Source organism: Acipenser ruthenus, chromosome 22, assembly GCF_902713425.1.
Source record: "Acipenser ruthenus chromosome 22, fAciRut3.2 maternal haplotype, whole genome shotgun sequence".
In the NCBI taxonomy this organism is placed as follows: Eukaryota; Metazoa; Chordata; class Actinopteri; order Acipenseriformes; family Acipenseridae; genus Acipenser; species Acipenser ruthenus.
In genome coordinates, this window is record NC_081210.1 from 29106919 (window position 1) to 29125027 (window position 18109).

Here is an 18109-nt window from a genome sequence, read left to right on the forward strand (position 1 = left end):
ACAATGACAGAAATGACCTAATTTTAGCAATGTTTCGCAAATGGAAAAAAGTACACTTTGGTGACATTGCGAATATGCGATTCAGAATCAGAGTCAGATAAAACCCCTAGAGAACCTAATAACAGAGTTTTACTGTAAATAAAATGTGGAACCTCCACCTCTTCACATCAGTAAAGCATTCAGCTAAGGCTGACACAGCCAGGGTATCATCAGGTTTTACAGAGATGTAGAGCTGTGTGTGTCATCGGCATAGCAGTGAAAGTTAACACCATGTTTACGGATTCTCTCACCCAGCAGTAACGTGTACAAAGAGAACAGAATGGGTCCCAGTATAGAGCCTTGGGGAATGACACAGGCAACCCATGACAATCCAGACTGAGTCTCCTAATGAAACAAATTGCTGTCTGTTAGTGAGATATGACTTGAACCATTTTAAGACAATACTGGACAAGCCAACCCAGCTTCTGAGATGATCAATTAAAGCAGTATGGTCCACAGTATCAAATGCATCACTTAAATCTAAAAGAACAGGAATAGACACACAGCTAGAGCCTGCCCTTAACAGAACATCATTCACCACTCTGATTAGCGCAGTCTCTGTACTGTGTGCAGAACGGAAACCTCACTGAAACTTTTCAAGCACTTTGTTACCCTCAAGAAATGAATTCAGCTGGTTTACTATTACTTTTTCTAGAACCTCAGCTAGAAATGGGAAATTTGAAATAGGTCTATAATTGTTTAAAGCAGCAGGGTCTAGGTTTGGTTTCTGAAGCAGAGGTTTAACCATGGCCATTTTTAAGGCAGAGGGAACTGCTCCTGATGTCAGTGAACTGATTATTATATCCAAGATCATTGCACTCAAATCATTGAAAACTGCTTTTAGAATTGTGGTTGGAATTGGATCCAACAAGCAAGTAGAAGAATTAATTTGCATTACCAATTTATTGAGCTCTTATACTGTAATCTGAGAGAAAGATTCCATAGCAAAACGAATCTGATTACACTGCATATTGAAAGGAGAGCTATCCATGGAAATTTGGTTCTTAATATGAATAATCTTATTTTGAAAGTAATTAAGAAATTCCTCACATTTAAAAGTTGAGGATTCTAAATGAGGAGGAGCCATGAGTGATGACCAGGTTTACAGTACGGCCACGATTGTGAGAAGGTCCTTTTAACATGCTGAACATCCTTGAGGGAATCTAGGAGCCTTCAGAATTCCACTGACTTTGGATCAGAGTCACTATCAACATGTAGATTAAAATCTCCACCTATAATAACTCTGTCATATTTAGCAGAGGTAAAAGGTAGGCTGGATTTGGGACGACTGTAAATAATTACAGTACTCACTGGTGATTGACCTGTTAAAGTTAAGGTTAGTACGAATGATTCAAAAGAGGAATAGCTTTCAGTAATATTGTTGTGTAACATTATAATCAAAGCAGTGAACAGAATCCACACCCCACCCTACAAGGCGTGCCTTCTGAAAAAAAGTACAACTTGGGGGAGATGCCTCTACCTGTGACACACTTTCATCAGCATGTAACCAGGTTTCTGTTCAGAATAATAATTTAAAAAAAGTTTATGATCTTTAATGAGCTCATTAATTGGTGCAGCTTTATTGGATAAAGATCTGGTATTAAATAAGACATAAATAGATTGATTGAGCAGGGATATGAACTGATAAAACAGGGATAGGTATTAGATTATTTAAGCAAGCCCCTTGAGTTTTCTTAACAACCACAGAGCAACGGGAGGGATTTTATTCTATAACGTATATTTGGTAAACCTTTTTTTTAAATCCTCCCTTCCACCATGTCTAGTTTAAAGTACTGGTATGTTGATATACGTTTCAGTATGCCTTTGCCACGAGGACACTTCAAATTGATAACATAATCACGCTAATATTATCTATAAAACTAGTAGCATGCACTGTTCCGTACACCCTGTGAGGACTGCTGATGATAAATTATGCAATTCATGATGCAGCTAGACGCCTCGCTGCTTCCTATTCCAGTAATAAGCTTTTTATTTATGTCAGTGGTCTTTATTTCTTATAGAAGTTCCGCCTCTTTCTTTAACTTGATTGGTTGAGACGACTCGGACGTCCTTGACGATATCTAATTGAATGTGTGTTGCACTTTACACCATACATTTTAACACAAACCCCACAGCAGCACAAACACTCGTCATACCACATTCCAACGTAAAAAACGAACCACGCCTCATGCACTTCCTTACTTTATGATGCATTCTGGGTGTTGTAGTTGTTTTCGTGGAATTTGCCAGTCGTGGCTTATAGGGCGCTAAACTACGTTTCCCAGGACTCATAGCATCACAAGGTGGGCATATTCTGCGTAGCCTGGTGTCACTGTATGGTATGATACATTGGCTGTTGCAATATGATTATCAGCTGAGTGCCTTTGTCTTGTATGTAGTGGAGCTGTGTTTGTTGTCTTTTAATGGCAGGTTATTATTTTTTTAAAACAAATTGCTACTAAAGACTCGTTTTAGAGTACTTAAACTAGGCGAAGGTGTTTATATACATATTTCTTTATACGTAATTGACCGTAGTCGCGGCGTAGACAGTGTTATTGTACAACTGCTGTAGCCGGGGGAGGTTTGCTGGGTCTTGTCACGATAATTCAGTGCTATTTCGTTTGTGTAACAGTGTGCTTTTATCGCGCTACCAGCAGAGTGAATTTGCGGATGCCGCGCAGCTAAATTAAACATAGGACGGCATTATAAATTAATGAGCGCCAGTCAGTACACACACAAACACACGCAAGCTCTAGAATTCAGCCTCCTTCGCAAGAAATGAAAATCAAGGATGCCAAAAAACCATGTAAGTAAGATTTATTTTATTAAACCGTCTTGTCTGATCTAAACATTGTAGACACACGCGATTAATAAATGATTCGACTGATCGGGTTGTGTTTGGGTGATGTATTTTTTCCCCTCCTTTTTAGTTTAATAATGTATCCCCTAAATAACAGCGTCACGGTCACGTCACCGTTTGTGTTTTTCGGGAATGGCGAATCGATTTTGACATTTCTTGCAATAATTAAGTATTTGTCTTGCCCTTCTCTTTTATGGTATTTTTTAAATGGGGATGGCAGTGCAGGAGAATTCGGCATGCAAGTCGGGTATATACCCGCCGATATTTGTGTTTACTGTTTCCTCAAATGTGAATTTGCATAATGAAATAAAGTAGATAGCGAGACTTGCCTGCCTATTTCACTGAATCACCTCACCTATGTCAAAAAATTCTCAACTGTAAAAATATATACATATAAATCCGCAAAGCAATATTTTATATAGATTTGGAATGTTATAGCAAACAGTGGAGTTAAAGTTCTGAATGTTACATTTTTACAATAGCTTTTTACATAGCGTGCAGCGACACCTTGTGGCCCTACATAACAGACATTCATAACAACAACAACAGGCACAACTAACTGACTGATTTCCCTCTATTGTATCTCAAATCTAAAGCTAAAGGACACAGGGCCTAATAGTACAGGGAAATTAGAAACATTTCATTTGCCATTGATCTGTTTGGGGAAATTGTGACTCCTAGATCAAATCCTATTTCTCAGCATAGAATATATCACATAACTGTGACATTACGGTTATTTTGGGAGTTTGTGGTAGGATGTGAATTGCTCTGACGTTGCTGTCATGGAAAATGTCATTCACATGTTCCTAATTTCACTGAAAATTAGGAAAGTTAATTTTCTTCCCTTATCTGCAGTAGGCCTGGCTTTTTAATCAGCAATTGTGCAGCTTGAGAAAAGCATAACACTCCTCTGTAAGCAGACAGTGTACACTTACAGTCTACAATCAGGACACCTGTTGTGGCTGACGTCACTACTGGACTCTCCCACACAATCTGCTCAGTCAAACAGATGCTGTCTGGTCCAGGTTTATACCAGAGCTGCAAACTGATGCATCCCTCTATAAGATCCTCTTGACTGTGCACTCCACTGGATCAGGAAGCAGTCCTTATTGGTGGTCCAGTTAGTTTACTTTCCCTAAAGGTTGCTGCAGACGCACAGGCTGCCCCCCTCTAATGGATTCTTCTTGGTAGCCTGCCTGTCGGAAGGGGTTCTGGACAGTGTCTGCAGGCTTCATTGTAGCTCAGTGTTTCCATTTTAGTGTTTTTCACTTATGTGTTGTTGTTTTTTTTTTTTTTTACATTCAATCAAATATGCTACAGAAGCATTGTGGCTATGTAGCAGGTCACATTGTCTGACTTCAGGTAGTCCATTGTAGTCTGAACTGGAGCCCATGATGTGATTCAGCAGCAGCTTACCCGATAAATAAAAAAACAAGAAAGGGAGGGGGCAGTGATGACGTTACTAGTTTGTTTATAGGCGTTACTTTACTATAGTGAGGAGCATAACTGTTAAAAAAAATAAATAAATAAAGCATCAAAGCTAGCATGAAAGGGTTTAACACAGGTTTCCGAGGTCACTGGGAGGAATCGAGCTTTGAAACACTGTGCCTCATCGTGCACTTGACTGTGTAACGTTAACCGCACCCACTGTAGTGCCTTCATGCAGGGTGCTCCACAGCATGGGGTAAAGAACCTCTAGTTAGCCCTTAACAGAAATAGAATGAAACAGCAGCCAGGTTGGCTAACCACGCAATGGAATAGCTGCTAAGCACTGAACAATTCACTGTTTGTCTGGACTTCCAACCCACTTGGTGATAATGCAGTGGTCAGTAAAGGGCTCCTTCTCTCCAGGAGAGAACATTTTAATACACAGAGACATTAAGAGCTGAATTGCCATTTATTCTCACTTTTTATCCATTTGTTATTTGCGTTTACTCTTAATTTAATTTGGTTGAATTATAAGAATATAGAAACATATGATACCATAAGTGCTTGGTTCCTAGTAGCTGGTTGATCACCAAAGTCTTGTCAACTCGGGTCTTAAGGGAGCCCAAAGATTCAGCATCAACAACATGACTAGGTAACCCATTCTACACTCTCACCTATCTCTGTAAAGAAGTGTCTCCTGCCCTCTGTCCTAAGTCTGTGTCTGCTTAATTTCATACTGTTGTCCTCTTGTCCTGGTTTCAGTGCTTAGCTTAAAGTATTGGCTAAGATTAACTTTGTGTTTTCCCTTTGTGTTTCCCAAAAGAGGCACCAACCACTTATGTGAGGTGGGGAGAACAGTTTCCTTTGGATGAAACCCAGAAAGTGTATGAAGCAGAAGATTGTTTTCATTCACCACTGTAGATTAAAGTTTAATTAACGTTATTACACCATGATGCACTGCACATGTATTCTTTTAATGTCCGTGCTGGGACCAGCATGGGTGTTTTCATGTCCGAATGTTCTTGGGAGTGAAATAAATCTGGTGCCTCATCTAATTACTATGTTAAAGAAAGAAGACAAACGCTCTTCTTTACAGTAAAATGTGTGTTATTTATTTCAGACATAATTTATGCATTGGTTTTCTTTGCATTGGTATCTTTCATAACATCTCAAGTAGTGGTGGTTTGAACAGTCAAAGAATTTCACCAGGGCTAGTAAACGGTGAATTAATTCAGTACTACCCTTATAAATGCTTCTCATAGTAGAAACATAGCAACATATAACAAAGGCATGGTAAAGCATACATAAACATTGGAAAGCCAAGAGAGGTACTGAAGCACATTCGACAGACATGGCAAACCCTGGTAAGCTGCGGCTGTGTCTCTGCAGCCTTCCCCTGGTTCGGCATGGACATCGGCGGGACGCTGGTGAAGCTGGTGTACTTCGAGCCCATCGACATCTCGGCAGAGGAGGAGCAGGAGGAGGTAGAGAGCCTGAAGAGTATCCGCAAGTACCTGACCTCCAACGTGGCGTACGGCTCGACGGGCATCCGCGACACCCACCTGGAGCTCAAGAACCACACCCTGCTGGGGCGCCGTGGCAACCTGCACTTCATCCGCTTCCCCACCCACGACCTGCCCACCTTCATCCAGATGGGCCACGACAAGAACTTCTCCACCCTGCACACCGTGCTCTGCGCCACCGGCGGAGGGGCCTACAAGTTTGAGCAGGAGTTCCGCACGGTAGGGTCGAGGGAGATTGCACATTCCTAATAGTTTTTATTTCTTAACTGATTAACATCCAGCCCTGTTTGATTGCATATTCTTTCATACTGCCTGCTCTTTTTTTAAGGGGGAGGGGGCATATTGGTGTTGCTTTCAGAGCACGGTGCTCCAGCCTTATGGCTGCAGTGCACAGCGCAACGCTAATATGCTTCCTCACTTCCCCACGATCTCGGATAGCCTCCCTACCTGGAACCTTGTCTCACTGTGGATCCCTCTATTCTCTGCCAGATTGGAAACCTGCAGTTGCACAAAAAAGACGAGCTGGACTGCCTGGTTAAAGGTCTTCTCTACATCGACTCCCCCAGTTTCAATGGCCAGGCTGAGTGCTACTACTACGAGAACGCCATGGAACCGGAGAAGTGCCGGAAGATGCCTTATAACCTGGAGGACCCCTACCCCCTGCTGGTGGTCAACATTGGCTCGGGGGTCAGCATCCTGGCTGTGTACTCCAAAGACAACTACAAGAGGGTGTCTGGAACCAGGTACAGAATTGCAGAGGCAGACAAACGATACAGGAGCACACTGTTTGCTGCGGCCTATTAAAATGCAACACTGTAGCATTTCTGTTGCTTTTGCATCACGAGTGCATGGTTTGTAGCATTTCTGTTTTGCCGTTTCTTCTTCTGCTTCTTTGTGTTGGAAGGTGTGACTGGGGAGGAGAATGAGTTGCCGTGGGGTTACTCTGTGTGAGTCGGCAGCACAGCCAGAAACTCCAAGCCCTTCCCACTAGACCACAACCCTTGGAGAAGCCCCCCCAAGCTGGGAGGGAATGCTGACCGTGCTTGTCTTTCTCTCTCTCTAGTCTAGGAGGAGGGACTTTCTTGGGCCTGTGCAGCTTGCTGACAGGTTGTGACAGTTTTGAGGAGGCCCTAGAGATGGCTTCAAAGGGGGACAGCACCCGCGCGGACAAGCTGGTGAAGGATATTTACGGCGGGCACTATGAACGGTTCGACCTGCCAGGATGGGCTGTGGCTTCCAGGTGAACAAGTTAAAGTGATGTTTTTATAACTAGGGCTGGGTTTTTAGATATTCCATGATTTAAACATAATATTTATTAAAGCAGAAAAAAATAGCGTTGCCACGTTCAAAGCTGATCATTTTCTTTAAGAGTTATTATACAACACATGTTCCTAAATATGTAAATTCTTACCTGAAAAACAGTAAATGCTAAATTGTAGAATATTTATTTTATGTCCACCTTTCAAAGACCTTTCTATTTTCACCATCCGAGAATTTTCAAACTAAATAAAAACATAAGTAAATGCAAAAATAACAACAGACACTTGAAATGTCCCCTTTTTGTACTGGGCAGAGCGATCTTTAGCAGAAATATTTCTGAGCACATAATTATAACCCTTTGTTACCCCCTCCTATTGAAAAGACTATCTCGGTTGTCTGTATTGTTGGGAACTTGGCTAAGAGCCTAAAAATAAAGGAGACTCTTTTACAATCCTGCTTTTCAGCTTCGGAAACATGATCCACAAAGAGAAGCGAGAGGCCGTCAGTAAAGAGGACTTGGCAAGAGCTACCTTGGTGACCATCACCAACAACATTGGCTGGATAGCAAAGATGTGCGCTGTGAGCGAGGTGGGCAAGCACACATGTAGCTTCTTTACAGAGCGCAGAGGAGACCCTGCGTTAGAGTGCGGAGGAGACCCTGCGTTAGAGTGCGGAGGAGACCCTGCGTTACAGTGTGCGGAGGAGACCCCTCCTCTCCTTGCTTTTGGCTTCTTTACAGTGCTGCCTTGTGAGTTGAGAATCAAGCAGCATTGTACAGGGCTATGAAAACAAGGGGACCCAGCACCCGGCCGCAGCACAAGCAGAGCGTCCTTCTTACCAGTGGAGGAGGCACCTGTTCACAAGACCTGGTATCATCTACTCACGACTCTGTGCCTCCACTATACAGATACAGTGGTGGTCAGGAATTTTGCATAACTTTCCAGTCCTCCAGTCTCATTGTGTTTCTGTTTCATACAAAATATTCATGTCTTCTCAAGAAGGTAAAGGCTCCATGATAGAAAAACGCTCCTAATTTATTTAAAATGCCAATGGTCATCTGTTCACCAAGGTTCTTGTTAATTAAGGGCAAACAAATGTTTAATTCATCCAGGTTTTCATTGAGGTAAAGTTCAACAAGCATGTAGATAGTGCCTTCATGATCTACTAGGCAGAAACCAAATAAAAGTAGTTATTTTAGTTTGGATAAAGGTTTAAGTCTAAATAACCCTATACCCAGCTACACAGATCACTTGATTTCTAACGCATCGGCAGAGGAGCAAGAAGCTTGTGTCTCAGAATAGCAGTGCTGCTACTCATCTCCGCCCTGCCCCTCTCTTCAATCATCAGCTCAGGAAGCAGCACTCCTATTCCCCACCGAGCACTTCTCAGTGCAGCTGCAAATCAACATTAATGTCTGTGCCAGCATAACAGTACATCGCCCCGAGGAAAAGTTCTGGCAATGGGTTTGGGGGTTGTCTCTGCCTGCTTGATATGCTTGTTCCTGTTCTATTGCGGAATTTCCAAAGACTCTGCTGTTCTGTTTCTAATGGTTCTATTACTGTAACCAGGGCTGGAATATCCAGAGGCCACCTTGCTTCCTTGGCCCAGCATTTATACTGTCACATATTCTCGTGTGGTCTTGCAAAACTGGGCTGCATTGTGAGCATGCCCTTAATGATGATGGTGGTTCAGCACTTCATTGTGGGCGAGAGGGAACTCGGTTCCTCAATTAAGTAGCAATCATGAATCCATTGGTTTCCATTTGAAACATGCATTTTACTAACACTGGCATTTTTGTGTTTAGCTGCTTCTGAGTAAACAATCCCAACCCTTTACACTAAACAAGATAGCTATTCTACACATGCATCCTTTTGTATTGTATTGTGAATGAATGAATGGATGGGCCAGGGTTTGATTGTTTTTCTTGCTTCCTTCACTGATATGTGTGATATTGTGAGAGTAGCACCAGGCAAAAAGCTCAGATGCAGTTAGATACGTTATGGTGTCAAGATGTAGCCACAAGAAACCGTTTATGGAGAAGCTGAGTCCTGTTAGTTAAGTATCTAATGGTTTGTTTCTTCCATTTAGAAAATAGACCGAGTGGTCTTTGTCGGCAACTTCTTGCGTGTGAACACCCTGTCGATGAAGCTCCTGTCCGACGCACTGAAATACTGGTCACATGGGCAGCAGGAGGCGCTGTTCCTTGAACACGAGGTACTGGGGCTATTACTAGAGTGAATACTGCTGGGGTCTCGTTTACTGTTTCCCTGAACCCCTGTACTTCTTTCTCGCTCGGGTGTCCAGGATGCTAAAGTTGTGAGATGGGGTTCAACTGATAAGCCATCAGGTGAAAGTGTAGTGGTTCCCAGTCCTTATCCTGGGCTATATACAGCTGTATCATGAGGACTGAAAAGCTGATACCAACTGCAAGCATAGAAACACGACTCCCGTTACACAGCAGTTTGATCCATTCCTGGTTTCACTATGAGTTTGATCATACGCACCTGAGCTTGTTACCTACACACCATGGCTAATCGGGCTTGTTTTAAAACCTGGAATGGGTGAAGCTGCTATGCAATAGGGGTCTTGTTTCCATCCCTAAACGTGGCCTGTGAATGTCTGTGTAAATGTCTAATTGTGTTTTGTAGGGCTACTTTGGGGCAGTGGGTGCCCTCCTTGGTCTGCTTGACGTCGACTAGAGCCCCTGCCCCCTGCTCATCCGCTGCATGGGGACGGTGAGGTAACCTCCGACTGGAAACCCAAGCACTGCGAAAGAAGCTTTTAAATAGGAATTCGTGGAGGGAGCCAGAGATGACAGGTTTCCTGTAATGTATAGTGAGACTTTCGTTTATTTGCAACAACAACAAAATCAATACCTACCTGCAGTTTGTTTTTGGGTCCAATTTGATTAGCGGTCAGTATAATAAGTTACTGACTGCTGCTCTGCAACCTCTGACTCATGTGCTGATGAAACCTGTAAGCCCCTTAGATACTCTACAGTATAGGACAGCAGAGGAGGAAAAGGGGCAGAATGTCTATACTGTATATTAGCGAAATAGTTAGGTTTGTACTATGAGGTGACACATATAAGAAACTCAAATAGGCAAATGTACACAATGATGAAGGAAACGCTTGAATACTTGACTCATCTATTTTTTTGTGACATCTGTATTATCCACATGCAGAGAGATTAAGGTGAACATGTATTTTTTTATCATTTAGATTTAAAAAAAGAAATCATCCTTTTTTCTGTGATTGTTTATAATGCAGGTGTGTATGTATGTGTGTGTGTGTGTATATATATATATATATATATATATATATATATATATATATATACTCTAGCAAATATGCAATTAAGATCTGCAAATCTAGCTTTTGCTGCCATTTCAGCCATCTTGACGACATGCAGCAGTAACAGCAGTCTACAAACTTGAACAGCGCAGACATGTTCAATATCTTTATGTTTAATTAACTCCTTTTTTTTTTTTTTTTGATGGAGAAAAACTCCTGTTACACAACTGAAACTAAACAACTAGGTTATTCTAATTCACTGGGCCATACTCACAACGCATATATATATATATATATCAGTACCTATTTACCCAACGCTCAGTTGCCCAAAAACGCCCACAAATGAATATATATATATATATATATATATATATATATATATATATATATATATTATAACACCTTCATCACTTCTTGTGAATAATGTAAAAAGCTCAGGTGGTATACATTGCTAAGTAATTGTAAAGCTGTTTTTGTCATTTTGAATATATGTTTTTTAATCTATGCGTGTATTATATGTTTCTTGTAACACACACGTCTTGCCTCTTAGTCTTGCGTGAATCTGCATTGGTCTCATTGTCTTTCAGAGTAATGTTTGATTTGGTTGCTTTTAATTTGAGGTTTGTAATTGGCATGATTAGTCATTCCAGTATGGATATATATACAGCAGCCACTGGGTTGTACCGCACAAGTTTTCAACACTGCTGTAAAATATTGAAGTACAAGTTACACTGCCTGCATTCCGTGGTATTGACAGTTCAAGCAAACGCCGACAGCTGTCAATCTACTGTTATTGAAACTGTAAATACAGCATGTGTAGCTGTACGGTATTGTTCTTAAAGTTCGCCATTACGCCTTCTACATCATTGTGCTTTAAACAGTTTTATCGGAAGGACCTGAACCAGCCAGTGTTTTATCGGTTTATACAGAGCACAGGAATACACTCGGGTCACAGTTCAACAGTCTGAGACCTCAGTGTTATAATAAGTCTTGATTACTTATTTTATAAGTAGCAGTGTGGATATAAACCCACAGATTAAATGCATGACGTATCAGAGGAGTGGCAGACCACCTTCTTTTTCTTCTTTATATCCATATGACCTTTTCTGGTTTTTACTAATAATTTTTTCTGTAAAGCCTTTAATCTGTGCTTGGACATTCGCAGTGTAGATGGGTTGTGTTTGTGCTTGAAACTTTTCAAATCCTTGTGGCTTTTTACCTTAATCTTCATTTTCTGAAGTAGCCAGGCAGCTGTTCCGATCCCCAGCTCTCAACACATGCAAGTCCTCACACATCTACCTCATGTGAAGCCATCCAGGTTCCTATTAGAACTGTTCCACATCATTGCAGTTTAATTTGTGGAAAAGCAGACAGTATCTCAGATGAACCAGCAGGGTGTGTGTGTTGCATCATACTACTGTATGTTGTAGATGTAAGAAACGCACATTACACCCACTGGTGAGAGACATGCTACTGGTTTGCTCTGGTGTACCTAATGTACTTGGAACTTAGACATGATTCTGAGAGCTCTTGAGACAACCGGGGTGCTTTAACTCAATTTGTCCCCCCCCCAATCTCCTGTTGGACCCAACAAAGTGCTATTTTTAGGTCAAATGTCTTACCCCGTTTGACCATTTGAAGCACTTTTTAAAATTATTTAAATTTTTTTGTAACATATATATATATATTCTTTTCTGAAACATTATAAACTGTCTCTTGCATTTTAGCGCTCGCACTCTTTAATTCTAAGTGTAGGCAGAAGCAGATGTGTCAAAAGTTGTGTTGACAGACCCAACACATTCACTAAAGAGTTAGTCTCTGCCTGTGTTCTGGCATGCGGTTGCCTTGTGTTTTACTGTGTCTTTACAGTATGGACTGTACTGAACAATAACTCTGAAATACTAAGTCTGGACCACTGTAACTTTGAGAATGGCTGGGTAGTCTGTACACTGTATTTTTTAACTTGATGACTGACAAGTATTTAAATTCTACGTTAGCATGTAAATAAGAGAAATGGTTGTTGTTGGGGAAGTGCCTGTACTATTTGTGTAAAGGTTAAAAAAAAGAAGAATGTTTTAAAGAGCCAATCAAGTGTCTAAGTACTTGATTTGTTTTCTTTTCTCGTTTGTGTTAACCCTTTACTGCCCAGGGTATGTTCCCATACCTATTTGAATGCCTATGTTCCCAATGTCAAAGGGTTAAAATGTGCATGGTGCCTCTCTAAAGCAGGCGTCCTGTTGCGTTCTCTTTGAGAGCAAGGGAGCCCAGTCACACCCCTAGGATAGACATTGTGTGAAGCTTGACTCCTGCACAGTATTGCATTGTACACCTCCACATGTCCTCAACCAATGCAGGCAAGAACAGTCATGCAGTCTGTGCATTAAGATACACATGGTCTCTAAATAAGTCTTTTGTTTGCATGCACTGTATAAAAAGACATCTATTGCTGGATTTTCTTGACTTTGGGTCTCAAAATGACACCAGCCTCTTGAATGTTGGTAATAATCCTTTAACCCTTTCAGGACCAGACTTTTTGTTTGCCTGCTGTCTGCAGTCCGTCATGGAGGATTGCTAAAGCATTTTAAGAAGAATTAATCCCCCTTTCCACAGCATTTACTTTGCATTGGTCCCTCGCTAACTTTGCCAAATATTTTTACTCTGGCCTTCATGGGAACTATGTACAATCTTCCGCAGGGTAAACTCCCCGGTCTAAACAGTTGAGACCCTGAGCCAGCAGTCTGGGAACGTGACTTTCGGAAGCACCCCAGATAGTAACAGCATCTCTCCTCTTGTGACGTTGTGTGAAAGAAAAAGAACTGTCACATAAAATTTAAATGTTGAAAAGTAATTACAATATTTGTTCAGGCAATCACCTACTTACTAAGAGGCTCTCTGTCTGCTGTATACTGTTTTCCAGACCAGCCAGTATCTGGTTTGGGAGAGTAGCTGCTGCATTTCTGCCATTCTACCAGCAGGTTTCTCTCGTGGGCAATGCTATATGAGAAGATGTACAGCGTTGTGCGTACATTTAACATCCAACACCAGTGTATCTTAGAAGAATCTGTTTACAGTGTTTCCTTACAGCAATTAATACAAGTATTTATACAATTACGTGGGCCATTTTAAGTTGTGTACCAGAATTTTATCCATCAGATTCTAGTCGTATCCGTACTTAATTTCTGTAAACGATAATGGGACTGTGGTCTGGATTAAATCAAAATTATGCAGGATCCATCGCCATTATAATAGCTATAACAACACCATAAACAAAGCCCATGTGTTTCCATTGCTTTATTATATGGTCTCTTGATGGTGGTGTTTCTTAACATACCCCTACAAATACCCATTTGTGACCAGAAAGAATCACAGGAGTTCTTGTAACTTATAGATGCCTGTCTGTACTGTGAAGCAAATAGTGAACAATGGTAAACAGTTGTATTATTATTATTATTATTATTATTATTATTATTATTAATTTTACAGAAACACCATTTCAGTACAATAGTACATCTGCTGTAGGTTGTTCAAACTGTTAACAATTTGTTTTGTGTAAATTGTTTGTAGCCATTACATTTTTAATTGTTTTGTGTGAATGTTGTGACTCTATCGTTTTACTACACTGTGGCCATACCATGTCCTTCCCCTGGTCTGTGTATTACTGGCAGTGTTTGCTGTGGGATCCATTTTAGGATCTGAATCATTCCTACTTCTAATCATTGTACTGCTTTACATTTTCTGCAATAAAACATTCATGAAATAAATCTACAGTGTCTGAGTCTTGAGTCTAACTTCGCTTTTACAATTCAGGCATGGAGCAATGTTGTCATGTTTTGTGTTGTTTGTTTTAAAGTAATGATAGGAATACAGGTAGACTCTAGAATGAAGTGGCTTACAGATTTAGACAACTTTTAAAAACAAAGGTACAGGTAAGCACTCATCATCCATCCCTACTTTGAAACATTCTGGATTCTCATTTGAAATACAATGATAAACTAACCAATCGGTATGTGTAGATTTCTCCATTGACCCCCCCCTTCTACACTGATAGTTGTTCAGCCCTTCTCTGAAGAGACAGTGAGCTGTGTGTGCCGCAGCACGACTTTATCACAGCCTCTACTCCCCACTGCGGTGGCTTGACCTATTGTTCAAAGAGTTGCCCTCATTAAATTTTCAAAGCTTCCCACTGCCACTGATTAAAGAGGCATTGAACTGCGAGCGGAGATGAAATGGGAAAGCTAGTGCAATTGTACAAATGAAGGGTCAGAGTGTGTGTTTGAAATAAGGGTTATGTAAGTTCGTGAACAGAGTGGACGACAATAACAAGCCACTGGTCTGGCTAAAACCAGTCCAGAGTGAACAGAACAAAGGATGAGTGATGAGGGGGGGAGGGGGAGTGACGGGAGCATAGCAACTGTTTTACAACCAAATCATTGCTCAACACCTATAGAAATAACCAGTTAGCTTTGTGCACACAAGGGCTTCGCCCTAGGGTGAGAGCTGTAGCCTATCAATACACTGAACCGAGATACATTTCTCGGGCTATTCGGGAGATTCAAGAGGACATCCTTCACTCCTATTCCCAGTTCAGGCTGATATCGCACACCTATTCTGAAACTATGTGAATATTCCGTCTAGGAATATATTTGCAATAACTGTATTTCCGTATTGGCAATAATCAACGGAGGCTACTGTTTGATAAATGTACGCTTTAATAAATCACTTTGATTGACTTTATTCACGGTTGTCGCGTTGCATTAATACGTTTGTTGTTATCGCTAGGAAAATGATATCACGTGGTTCTATTCTACCAATGATATCATGTGGTTCTAGTCTACCAATGCCCCAGTAGTATTGAACCATCAATAACAATTTCTCGTTCCCCAATTATTTTAATCTACTGTAGTTAACCTCCTTGCCCTTATTACCTGAAGGCATCCGTGGAAGCAGTGTGCAGAATATACCCATGTACTGTAGGTTTTATAGATACTGAAGGGATATGCAGGAGGTTTAGAACAGCAGTTAAATAGTGTCCTGGCAACGGAAATCTGAACAAGAGACAATCAGAATTTATTAGACAAACACCTTTTTTTGTGCAGCAAAATAATAAATTAAAAAAAAAACTGTATACAATAAAAAATTGTTAGTGAATGATTGTTTTATTCTAAATGTTTTCCTGTGGGAAATGATGAGCAAATATATTTGAATTACTTCTGCCTGTGCAGTATGTAAACTATCGACGATAAATATAGTGTGGTCAAAATAGAAATGATCCATTGTTATACCTGATACAAACACCAGAGGGAGCTGTCAGAAAATAATGTGTGGAGCAGCAGCTGGTACAGCTGGCTGAGGCAGCAGAGTCACATAGCTGAGCTTCCCAGGTCAAACTGACCATCTGAGAGTGGCAAAGATCTAAGCTCTCTTTGTCGATTACTTCCCATAAGATGCAGTAACACAAAGTTGACAAGTGGCTTTGAATATGTGTTTCGGAGCATGCATTATAAAAAGATTTGTAATTTTATTTGAGAGCCTATTGATTAGTCCGAGGAGGGTCTTTCACCACACTGAAGAAAGGCACTGGAGCAGCTGCAGCCCCCCTTTGTTATGCATCAGATGTGCATCTGCTCTGTACATAGGAACAGCAGTGCGTTGCTTTTATGTTTGAAATCTACTGAGACTGCTCATCATCGGTATATTTTAATCATTGCTACAGAACCTTGTGAAAGTCTTGTAAGTTTTAATTCTATCACCTAACCTGATGTACAACACAGGACCTTGCTGGTTTTCATCCTGGTTCTTTGTCTTTGCAAGTGTGTTGCCCCGCCCACAGTGCTAAGTTCTGTTCTCAAAACACAGGTCTGTATGACATCACTAGCTCTGTCATTGTGTGATGTCATTAGCCCTACAAACCATCAACAAAATGCTTTAATGGCAAGCGGAGACTGCTGCTCAACTCGTAAAAATCTAAATGAATGTGTTTGCTTGCTGGCACCCACACAAATACAGGGATGCTACTGGTCACACACAGGTACTTTTGTACAGCTACAAATCTCAAATTCCTCTGCAGCGTTTCTCTGATAGTTTGAAGGCAATCGGAGGCTCAGAGATTCACAGGAAGAAGCGCGTGTTGTACAGTGTGACTCAATGTGTTCCCAATGAAAGGATGAATCCTGGAACACAGTCATTCTCACTGTTTCTTTGTCTGTCGCGCTTTCCCAGGGTTAAAGGTCAACAGCCTCAGCCTTAGAGACAGATTCAACTGCATGCAAAGGTCACTCGTGAGTCCCCAGTGGAGATGACCCCTGCTCTCACAGCCGCACCACATGATAGCACAGAGCAATCAAATCAAATGATCTTTTAGAGAAGAAAACACATTAAAGCCAACCAGTATTGTCGGAGTGAAGCCGGAAAAATATATTTCCTCTAGAAAAATGTACGTAGGTGTGCAGTGTGTGTGTGTTCATCAGAGGTTTTTAACAGAGATCCTATCACAAGATAATAGCATTGAGTACAGTACTTATCTTCAGCTGAGCTTAAAAAGAGACACTGGATATAATGCAGAGCACAGCTTTGCCGTGAGGTACCGATAATAACTTACTGTAGTCAGCAGTCGGTCAGTCAGATTTTCTGTTTAAAGATAGCACCGTTAACTGCAGGTACAACAAGAACTGACAATGTTTAGGTAGGTGCTGCTAACGTCTCCCTGCTGCACAAATATACATTTTCAAACAGCAATAGCCTGCCTTGTGAAAAATTAGATAAACAGAAATCAATAAGGATATTATTGTTAGAATTTGTATTATTATTATTATTATTATTATTATTATTATTATTATTATTATTATTATTATTATTATTATTATTAATACTACTACTACAATGACTACTACTACTGATAATAATAATAATTTGCCTGCTCTTGATTACCTCAGTGACTCCAATGAGCAGGACAGATACAGTTGTCTTGTTTAATTAAATATACAGTTTCATGTTCCCCACAGGACTCTTGATCTGCAGGATGTGCCTGGTACAGTAGTTCATAGACATTCATTACAGTGCTGGTGTATCTGGAGGGTCCTAAGCAGGCAGGTTTGGATTAAATGACCAACCTCCTAATGAATTGGGTTCAAATAAGCCAAATAAATATCTCCTCAAGTTCCTATTTCCACAAACAGGGTGTGTATACACCAAATTCAGCAAGCTGACTAGATTATCATAATGTACAACAGGAGAGCAAGATGTCCCCCCCCCCCCCCCCCCCCTCTCTCTCTCTCTCTCTCTCTCTCTCTCTCTCTCTCTCTCTCTCTCTCTCTCTCTCTCTCTCTCTCTCTCTCTCTCTCTCTCTCTCTCTCTCTCTCTCTCTCTCTCTCTCTCTCTCTCCACACACGCACTCTCTTTAACTGTAATAAAAAATATGATCTTATATAGTATCATTGTATAAACGCATCTTTGCCAGCGTGTGTGTTGGGAAATACACACTCCCTTCTGTGTGGGAGGGTGTATTTCTATAGCCTGCCAAGGAGATGAGATTAGTCACGTCTCAGGTGGGTAACCCCTTTTAAATAAGGCTATAATATGATTCATGTATCCAGGGTTGTTAGGGGTGTTTGTGTGTGTTCCTTGGCTTTATATTATTCTAATTACGTGAGGTAATAGATGCCCCTGTTATATAATGCTTTAATCCCTGCGCTCCTGCAATTGATAA

General features: G+C 40.9%; 1 protein-coding gene across 1 annotated transcript; it reads left to right on the forward strand.

Moving 5' to 3' along the window:
* The first annotated feature begins 2340 nt into the window (after positions 1-2340).
* LOC131699489 (pantothenate kinase 3-like) lies at positions 2341-14165 on the forward strand. Its single transcript, XM_058996424.1, has 7 exons — positions 2341-2845; positions 5717-6069; positions 6340-6593; positions 6914-7090; positions 7575-7698; positions 9199-9324; positions 9759-14165. The coding sequence occupies exons 1-7, from the start codon at positions 2818-2820 to the stop codon at positions 9807-9809; spliced, it is 1113 nt and encodes a 370-aa protein (XP_058852407.1). The 5' UTR covers positions 2341-2817; the 3' UTR covers positions 9810-14165.
* The last annotated feature ends 3944 nt before the right edge of the window (positions 14166-18109 follow it).

Bases quoted from the DNA above. Each gene is read 5' to 3' on its own strand.
- LOC131699489 (XM_058996424.1), top strand. From the start codon at position 2,818: ATGAAAATCAAGGATGCCAAAAAACCAT. The intron at 7,091-7,574 runs GTGAACAAGTTA...CCTGCTTTTCAG, and splicing joins GGATGGGCTGTGGCTTCCAG to CTTCGGAAACATGATCCACA. The intron at 9,325-9,758 runs GTACTGGGGCTA...TGTGTTTTGTAG, and splicing joins CGCTGTTCCTTGAACACGAG to GGCTACTTTGGGGCAGTGGG.